Here is a 10,433-nt window from a genome sequence, read left to right on the forward strand (position 1 = left end):
ACAATAAACAACTTGATATAAAATTAGCAATTAGATACACTAAAAAACACATGTAAAACTGTAATTCTACATAGTGACATTGCCTACCTCATTTAGCCTAATTATTTACTATTGTATTGTGTACAGAACACCTCAAATAAACCACATAAAATCAACTTTTAATGTAATGTAATTATGCTGCATAGGTTTTTATTTATCCAAGATATTTACTTGTCTCCGATCAATTAATCAGTTGCTGAAAACCAATTATATACTCACCATGCAGTGATTACGAATCCATGTGCTACTATTATTACAAATATTGATAGTCATAGTCATAATAATAATGATAACTACTTACTTTGTTGAGCTTTAAAAGAACTAAATTAGAACTTAAATAAAATACAGGAGGATAAATGTCCAAACAAATCACAAAAAGAAGAGTACAATCTCTATATAGGTGCTTCTGAGTTTTTAAGACTAAGATTCAGCAGCAACAGCACAGTTTTTCTCAGAACAACCAGTATTGATCATCATACTAATAAATAATAATCTAATTTATACAGGGAATAACCTGATGACAATAAAACCTTTTTTAAAGGTGGATTACAGATGGAAACTCTTCACTTACCACAACTGGAGACATGGAAGTCACACAAAAAATTCATCAAAGAAACAACCAGAAGGATGAAAAACATTGTTCCAAGTTATTCTCTTCAGAAGCACGATTTAAAGAATCATTAAACCACTTAAAATCAAAGGTGGTCAGAGAGTGAAAGCACTTTAACAATTCACTCCCTCTAATTTCCTACTGCAGTAGAACAATGCTATCAGTACAGCCTGTTTTCATATTACACATCCTGTCTAAATTTTTTCCACAGTAATTTCTTCAAAGTTGGTAACTTGTGGAAATGAAAGTGCTGCATTGTACAATTACAGATAAGATAAGACACCTTTAGAAGTTCCTCCCTTCCTATTCATTTTTAAAGGTACTTTCCATAATATACATATCAATATACATATCATCTTTAATCCACTGACTCTTATCTTATCTGACTCTTAGCCTAAAAAAGAGAAAGAAAATCTAAAATATGTCAACATTTATTTAGTTTAAATACATTTCAATAGCAGTTTTTTGTTTTAAAAAAAGTGAAGTGTCTGATTTTGCTGCCCACATCAGCCATGACATGATGGCATTTCTACTAGGACAGAAGCTACAAATCATCTTAAGGCCAATTCAAGGAAGAATGATACAAAACCCTGTCCACATAATCAAGAAATCAAGAGGCAGAAACCAGAAAAATATAGGTCAAAAGTCAAAGGAAAAAACAACATAATTCAAATTAGAGAAAGAATCCATGAAATACAAATCTGATTCAGGTTACATTACACTTTATGAATGATACAGATGTAATTTCTCCCACCTTAAAAGCTGAAGCAAAGTTAACAGGAGACTGAGGAAGATGTGAAGGACACATGGAAGCCTCATCAAATCTCATTAAACAGAAAAACATTATTTGCAATTGCAGTCTTGTACAGTCTTGAAGTGGAAGTGCAACAAATATTATGTCAAGTTGTCATTATTTCCCAGTGATGTGTTCAGTTTTAACAACTACCACAAACTGTCACAGACATATTGAAGTTTTTGTTTTACATGTGTAATGAGAGGAAACATGCTTGAAGAATAATGTATGTGTATATTAGATATGCCATGACTGTGATTTCAAATGATTTAACAGAGAATTTTTACCTTGAGTTCAAGTAACTGTCAGTCTACTTGAACAGGAATCATTGCATGTTGCATTTAAGTGAATTAGCATGCATAAAATCCATTATTATTACTTCAAACATTGCTCATGTTGTAGATTACAAACTACAGCACTCTAATGGTTGATTATCAGTATTTCATTGTGAAAACAACTTGTGCACAGCAGATATAAGCTATACAGGAGAGTGACTGTTAATCATGTTACAGCTCTGGAGAAAACTGCCTTTTAATAACTGTGTGAATGAATTCAAACCAGAGAAAAGAATAAAAGCATGAAACACATACTGAAGCTGGGAATAGGTGTTGAACTGGTACTGGGTATGGTCCAAGGGGAACTGAATTTTTCTGATGTCAGCACTAGAGGGGGCTGTGGTCTTTCAGGTCCCAGTTCCAGCTTGGCTTCACACCAGTACTGGACTCCATCATCTTCTTTACTGGTGTTGATGTTCAGACTGAAGATCTCAGTCACTGGTTTCTTCTCTGTGTTGTTGGACTGTAGTTGACCCAGTGCTGTCTGTCCTCTGTAGAAGGTCACAGTGAGGTTTTCAACAGGAGCAACTTTCTGTACTTTACACAGCAGAGTACACTGCCTGTATTTAAGCATCCGGCCATAATTAAAGCCGATGGACACACTGTCTGGTGGTTCTGTGGAGATAAACAGAGAGAGATGTAGGGTGTCTTATAGTATCAGGCACTAAGATGTTAGCAGCAGATCCTTAAAGTCCTGTATGCTGTGAGGTGGGGCCTCTATGGATGGACTTGTTTTTCTAACATATCCCACAGATGTTCATTTGGACCGAGATCTGGAGAATATTGAGGACAAGTCAACACCTTGAACTATTTATCATGTTTGTCAAATAATTCCTGAATTATTTTTGCAGTGTGGCAGGGTGCATTATCCTGCCACTGCAATCATTTAAATGTACTAATTTAACAAATGCTTCTGTTCAAAGTGACTTACAAGTGATGAACAATACTAAAGGTTCAGTGCAGTAAGAAACCTTAAAGTAAATATTAAGTGCTAATCTATAAGGCAAAGTGCAAGGAGATAAATTAAAGAAGTGCACTACAAGTGCATAGTAAGTGCTATTGTGAGGAGATACTCTCAAAGAGATGAGTTTTCAAGAGATTCTTGAAGTTAGGGAGGGATGTTCCTGCTCTGATAGCATTTGGTAGCCTGTCCCACCATCTGGGAACCACAAATGAGAACAGTCTGGACTGTGAATGCCTAGTATGCAGGGATGACAGTACCAAACGGCGAGAGAAAAACATGACCTGTTGGGTTGCATGCTGAGACAGGTAAGGCCTGATTTTTCTTATGTTGTATTGTGTGAAGCATCATGACCAGGAGACAGATGCAGCATGGTCAAGGATGGATAGCTTGTCATCAGACATGACACCTTGGTTTCTAATGACCTTGGCTGGAGTGAGAGATGAAGAGATGATTTTGATTTTGATATTGTGATGGACAGATTGATTGGCTGGGATGACAAAGAGTTCAGTCTTGGAGAGGGTTAATTGAAGGGGGTGTACCTTCATCCATGTGGATAGTTTGAGAGACAAGCTGAGATTCTCACTGAGACAATGGGGTCATCTGGTGGGAATAGCTGGGTGTTGTCTGTATGGCAGTGATATCAGGAGCCATGCAAGCGGCTAATTCGACCCAAGGATGTGGTGTATATTGCAAACATAAGGGGCCCCAGTACTGATCCTTGGCTACCCCTCTTGGGGGGTGGGATAAGGATGTTTGTCATTGCCAAGACACATTGAAGGAGAACCCAGTGAGGTAGGACTCAAACCAAGAAAGCACTTTGCCTGAGATGCCCATATTGGACAGGACAGATTGCAGGATGTGTTGGTCCACCATGTCAAAGGCTGCTGATAGGTCCAACAAGATACGAATGGAGGACTGAGCTGCAGGTTTGCAAACTAAATAAAACACAAAAACGAGACAGATGTGAATATAGCTAAACTAAGCTTCACTGAGAGAATGGAGAATCATGGAAAATATTGCATTCAAGTGAATTTGTATGTATATATTGTAGATTACAAGCTATAACACTCAAGTGGTTGAATATCATCATTTCATTGTGAAAATGAATCTCTCACAACGGGCTGCCTTTTCATTAGAACAGATATGAGCTATACAGGAGATTGGTGGCTGTTTATCATGTTATAATTCTGGAAGCAAACTGCCTTTTAATAACTGTGTGAATGAACTCAAACCATAAAGAAGAATAAAAACACGAAGCACATACTGAAGCTGGGAATCATGGGAGTTGCCCCAGAGGCAGTACTGTTCACAGTGGCACTGATTTTTTCTGACATCACCACTGGAGGGGGCTGTGGTCCTTCAGGTCCCAGGTCCAGCTTGGCTTCACACCAGTACTGTCCATAAAATTTCTGTTCCATTTTTTGGAACTCACTTTCCAGTAAGAATCCTAACACTGAAGGCTGGATGTTACAAAAAGCTCACACTCACCTTCAACATCCACGTGAAACATCACAGTGACATCCCCCATTATATTAGTGACTTCACAGGTGTACTGTGCCCGGGGTCAGAAGCTACAGATTTGATGGTGAGAACATTGCTGTTGGAGGGCAGGAGGCTGGATGGTGGGAGCACCCAGGTGTACGAGGGGCTGGGGTTTCCAACAGCTGTGCAGTTCAGCTGTAGAGGGCTTCCTTCTGTGATGGTGATCTGATCTGGATGTGGTGGGACCAGTAGCTGAGGCTTATCTGTGTGTTGATGGAGGGGAGAAGAAATGCAACACGTCATTACAGCAACATGGAAACAATTTTGAAAGAATAAACAGCTTATCTGTCAACACAATACAATGTAAAAGAGCAGTGGTGGAAAGTAATTTCTTCCTCCACAGCACGGTCCCCACCAAACTGTTTAACTTTCAGTTTCTGCTACATTTCAAAAGAAAATCTCCTAAATTTAGCTGTAGTTAAGAGTTACTTTAACTGGAAGTGGAAGTGACATGTTAGGAGTTATCATTATAACCTAGCTCTGCTTTTTGGTCTCTACTAAATGTTCCATTGTGTTCACCAGCCAGTCACCAACTTTGTCAGTTGTTTGCCTGATGAGTGGGTGGTTTTTACAGTCTTTTTTTAATCTGATAACTGCTGTTACCAAAAATGAGGCTGATGGGAACATTGAGAATAAACCAAACCAGTAAAGCTGAGGGCTAAAAAAACACAGAAATTAGATAAAAGATGCTGTAAAAGGTTGAAGAGATGGAGATCCAGGTGATAATTATTACACAACTATACTTACACTTACACTACTATATAAAAATATGTTTAGTGCAGCTTTACATAACAGATAAAGGAGGCCAACATGATAACCAAAGAGAGTTTTTTGAAAAAGTTGTGTGTTATAGGTTTTGTTTGTTGCAGACATATGATAAGTTTTACTTCTTGGCTGAAAACTGAGGTGTGTGTTTGTTTGCTGTCAGACTCACAGAGGACAGTGGCACGGATACGTTGATGTGATGACAGCACTATAGGGGGCTGTGGTCTTTCAGGTCCCAGTTCCAATTTGGCTTCACACCAGTACTGGACTCCATCATCTTCTTTTCTGGTGTTGATGCTCAGAGTGAAGATCTCAGTCACTGGTTTCTTCTCTGTGTTGTTGGACTGTAGTTGACCCAGTGCTGTCTGTCCTCTGTAGAAGGTCACAGTGAGGTTTTCAACAGGAGCAACGTTGTGTACTTCACACTGCAGAATGTACTGATGACCCTCTAACAACGGTCCAGAGTGATCCCTAAAGCTGATGGACACATTGTCTGGAGGCTCTGTGGGGACAGGGAAGAAGAGATAAGCTAAGAAACACACACACAAAGCAATAATATAAATCCTGTTAACTGCGTATTTGAAAAGGCAAGTTAACTTACTGTACACAGTTACAGACAGCGTTCTGCAACAGTGGTGATCAGCAAGTTCATAATAGCACATGACAAATGGGTCCCATTCAGTCATTTTTTCAACTGTCCATAAAATTTCTGTTCCATTTGTTTTAAGGTCTCCCAGAGATTTTTCCAAAATAAAAATCTCATAAACATCTTTTACAGAGCAGGTGGCAGAGGTTGAGTCATTATACTTCACTACCAGTCTGGACGGTTTGAAAACAGGTTTATCTCTACAGTCTGGATCTGTAAAGAAAAAGACATTAAAATTATCAACCAGATACACTATAAAAATATCTACAACTGTAATTCTACAGTTATGACAATCAGAGCTATTTGTCTTTGTAGCTTTGTTTGTTCATTTTTAGATGTATTTCCTGCACGGTAAAGTTGCCTGGCAAACTGGCCAAGTCTTTCATGACAAAGTAAGTACAAACAAAAACAATGCCTATGGTAAGTATTTATTCAGCAGCAACAGCGCAGTAAAGGTAATTTTCTTTGTAGGAACAATCATTACTGATGATCATTCTAATATTTAATAATCTAATTTATACAGGGAATAACCTGATGACAATAAAAGCTTTTTTAAGGTGGATTACAAGATGGAAACTCTTCACTTACCACAACTGGAGACATGGAAGTCACACAGAAAACTCATCAAAGAAACAACCAGAAGGATGAAAAACATTGTTCCCAGTTATTCTCTTCAGAAGCACGATAAAAAAACCCACTCAGAGAATGAATGCACTTTAAGAATTCACTCCCTCTGATTTTCTACTGCAGTAGAACAATGTTATCATTGTTACCTGTTTTCGTATAATACATCCTGTCTGAATTCTTTCCACTGTAATTTCTTCCACAAGTTCATAACTTGTGGAAATGAAAGTGCTGCATTGTACAGCTGCAGATAAGATAAGACACCTTTAGAAGTTTCTCCCTCCCTATTCATTTTAAAGGGTACTTTCCATAATACACATATTTTTTATCTTCTCTGACTCAGCCTAAAAAAGAGAAAGAAAATTTAAAATAAAGCACAGTTTATTTAGTTTAAATGCATTTCAATAACAGCCTATACTAGGACAGGAGTTACAAATCATCTTAAGGCCAATTTAAGGAAGACCTGATACAAAACCATGTCCACATAATCAAGAAATCGAGAGGCAGAAACCAGAAAAATATAGGTCAAAAGTCAAAGGAGAAAACATCTCCATTCAAAGTAGAGAAAGAATCCATGAAATACAAATCTGATTCTACAACTAATACTTCAATTTAACAGTTCAGGTTACATTACACTTTAACAGTAAGAATGATACAGATGTCATTTCTCCCACCTTAAAAGCTGAAGCAAAGTTAACAGGAGACTGAGGGAGATGTGAAGGACACATGGAAGCCTCATCAAATCTCATTAAACAGAAAAACATTATTTGCAATTGCAGTCTTGTACAGTCTTGAAGTGGAAGTGCAACAAATATTATATCAAGTTGTCATTTTTTCCCAGTGATGTGTTCAGTTTTAACAACTACCACAAACTGTCACAGACATATTGAAGTTTTTGTTTTACATGTGTAATGAGAGGAAACAGGCTTGAAGAATAATGTATGTGTATATTAGATATGCCATGACTGTGATTTCAAATGATTTGACAGAGAATTTTTACCTTGAGTTCAAGTAACTGTCAGTCTACTTGAACAGGAATCATTGCATATTGCATTTAAGTGAATTAGCATGCATAAAATCCATTATTATTACTTCAAACATTGCTCATGTTGTAGATTACAAACTACAGCACTCTAATGGTTGATTATCAGTACTTCATTGTGAAAACTACTTGTGCACAGCAGATATAAGCTATACAGGAGAGTGACTGTTCATGTTACAGCTCTGGAGACAAACTGCCTCTTAATAACTGTGTGAATGAATTCAAACCAGAGAAAAGAATAAAAGCATGAAACACATACTGAAGCTGGGAATAGGTGTCGAACTGGTACTGGGTATGGTCCAAGGGGAACTGAATTTTTCTGATGTCAGCACTAGAGGGGGCTGTGGTCCTTCAAGTCCTAGTTCCAGTTTGGCTTCACACCAGTACTGGACTCCATCATCTTCTTTACTGGTGTTGATGCTCAGAGTGAGGATCTCAGTCACTGGTTTCTTCTCTGTGTTGTTGGACTGTAGTTGACCCAGTGCTGTCTGTCCTCTGTAGAAGGTCACAGTGAGGTTTTCAACAAGAGCAGCTTTATGTACTTTACACAGCAGACTGAACTGCCCGTATTTACGCATCTGCCCATAATTAAAGCCAATGGACACACTGTCTGGTGGTTCTGTGGAGATAAACAGAGAGAGATGTAGGGTGTCTTATAGTATCAGGCACTAAGATGTTAGCAGCAGATCCTTAAAGTCCTGTACACTGTGAGGTGGGGCCTCTATGGATGGACTTGTTTTTCTAACATATCCCACAGATGTTCATTTGGACTGAGATCTGGGGAATATTGAGGACAAGTCAACACCTTGAACTATTTCTCATGTTTGTCAAACAATTCCTGAATTATTTTTGCAGTGTGGCAGGGTGCATTATCCTGATACTGCAATCATTTAAATGTACTAATTTAACAAATGCTTCTGTTCAAAGTGACTTACAAGTGATGAACAATACTAAAGCTTCAGTGCAGTAGGAAACCTTAAAGTAAATACTAAGTGCTAATCTATAAGGCAAAGTGCAAGGAGATAAATTAAAGAAGTGCACTACAAGTGCATAGTAAGTGCTATTGTGAGGAGATACTCTCAAAGAGATGAGTTTTCAAGAGATTCTTGAAGTTAGGGAGGGATGTTCCTGCTCTGATAGCATTTGGTAGCCTGTCCCACCATCTGGGAACCACAAATGAGAACAGTCTGGACTGTGAATGCGTAGTATGCAGGGATGGTAGTACCAAACAATAATGTCTCAAGGAACACAATTGCATGCTGAGACAGGTAAGGCCTGATTTTTCTTATGTCGTATTGTGTGAAGCGTCATGACCAGGAGACAAATGCAACATGGTCAAGGATGGATAGCTTGTCACCAAACATGAAACCTCTCTCACAACAGGCTGCCTTTTCATTTGAAAAACAGATATGAGCTATACAGGAGATTGGTGGCTGTTTATCATGTATAAAAGCCATTACTGTTATTTAAACCATTGCTCATGTTATAGATTACACACTATAGCACTCTAGTGGTTGAAAATCAGTACTGCATTGTGAAAACAACTCGTGCACAACAGGAAGCCTTTTCATTTGAACAGACTAAGCTATACAGAAGATGGTGGCTATTTATAATGTTACAGCTCTGAAAACAAACTGCCTCTTAAAAAACTCTGTGAATGAACTCAAACCAGAGAGAATAATAAAAGCATAAAGCACATACTGAAGCTGGGAGTTGGTGTGGAACTGGTACTGGGGGTAGTCTCAGGGGCAGGAGTACTGTTCACAGTGGCACTGAATTTTTCTGAGGTCACCACTGGAGGGGGCTGTGGTCCTTCAGGTCCCAGTTTCAGTTTGGCTTCACACCAGTACTGGACTCCATCATCTTCTTTTCTGGTGTTGATGCTCAGAGTGAAGATCTCAGTCACTGGTTTCTTCTCTGTGTTGTTGGACTGTAGTTGACCCAGTACTGTCTGTCCTCTGTAGAAGGTCACAGTGAGGTTTTGAACAGGAGCAACGTTGTGTACTTCACACTGCAGAGTGTACTGATGACCCTCTAACAACGGTCCAGAGTGATTCCTAAAGCTGATGGACACACTGTCTGGAGGCTCTGTGGAGGAGGGAAGAAGAGATAAGCTAAGAAACACACACAGAAAGCAATAGTACAAATCCTGTTAACTGTATACTTGAAAGAGCAAATAAAGGAAACCATCACTGGCATAGTTTAGTGTAAGTAATTTGTTCAACAGAAAATTAACTTACTGTGCACAGTTACAGGAAGGCTGGTGCAGCACAGGTCTTTAGCAGCATTAATATAATAGCATATGGCAGATGTGTCCCATTCAGTTATTTTTTCAACTGTCCATAAAATTGTAGTTCTGTTTATTGTAAAGTCTCCCACAGAATTGTCCAAACCAAAAACATCAGAAATATGTAATACAGAGCAGGTGGCAGAGGTTGGGTCACCATACTTCACTACCAGTCTGGGTGGTGTGAATACAGGTTTATCTGCACATTTTGGATCTGTAAAGAAAAAGATATTAAAATACTCAACCAGATACACTATAAAAACATCTACAACTGTAATTCTACAGTTATGACAATCAGAGCTATTTGTCTTTTTAGCTTTGTTTGTTCATTTTTAGATGTATTTCCTGCACGGTAAAGTTGCCTGGCAAACTGGCCAAGTCTTTCATGACAAAGTAAGTACAAACAAAAACAGTGACTATGGTAAGTATTTATTCAGCAGCAACAGTGCAGTAGTCATTTTCTTTGTTGGAACAATCATTACTTATCATCATACCAATATTTAATAATCTAATTTATGCAGAAAATAGCCTGATGACAATAAAACCTTTTTTAAGGTGGATTACAAAATGGGAACTCTTCACTTACCACAACTGGAGACATGGAAGTCACATAGAAAACTCATCAAAGAAACAACCAGAAGGATGAAAAACATTGTTCCCAGTTATTCTCTTCAGAAGCACGATAAAAAAACCCACTCAGAGAATGAATGCACTTTAAGAATTCACTCCCTCTGATTTTCTACTGCAGTAGAACAATGTTATCATTGTTACCTGTTTTCGTATAAT

The 10,433-nt window shown here is 38.3% G+C and overlaps 1 protein-coding gene across 1 annotated transcript in view; it reads right to left on the minus strand.

Moving 5' to 3' along the window:
* The window catches only part of LOC108893361 (uncharacterized), a 71,564-nt gene that overhangs the window by 5,100 nt on the left and 56,031 nt on the right, over positions 1-10,433 (minus strand). Inside the window, exons 9-15 of the mRNA XM_051070258.1 lie at positions 7,588-7,979; positions 6,658-6,662; positions 6,283-6,287; positions 5,650-5,907; positions 5,218-5,550; positions 4,280-4,486; positions 3,563-3,676 (exon numbers count right to left, since the gene is read on the minus strand). Of these exons, the coding sequence (XP_050926215.1) occupies positions 3,563-3,676; positions 4,280-4,486; positions 5,218-5,550; positions 5,650-5,907; positions 6,283-6,287; positions 6,658-6,662; positions 7,588-7,979 (1,314 nt within the window). The remainder of the gene's footprint in view (positions 1-3,562; positions 3,677-4,279; positions 4,487-5,217; positions 5,551-5,649; positions 5,908-6,282; positions 6,288-6,657; positions 6,663-7,587; positions 7,980-10,433) is intronic.

This window comes from Lates calcarifer, linkage group LG5 (assembly GCF_001640805.2).
Source record: "Lates calcarifer isolate ASB-BC8 linkage group LG5, TLL_Latcal_v3, whole genome shotgun sequence".
Lineage (NCBI taxonomy): Eukaryota > Metazoa > Chordata > Actinopteri > Centropomidae > Lates > Lates calcarifer.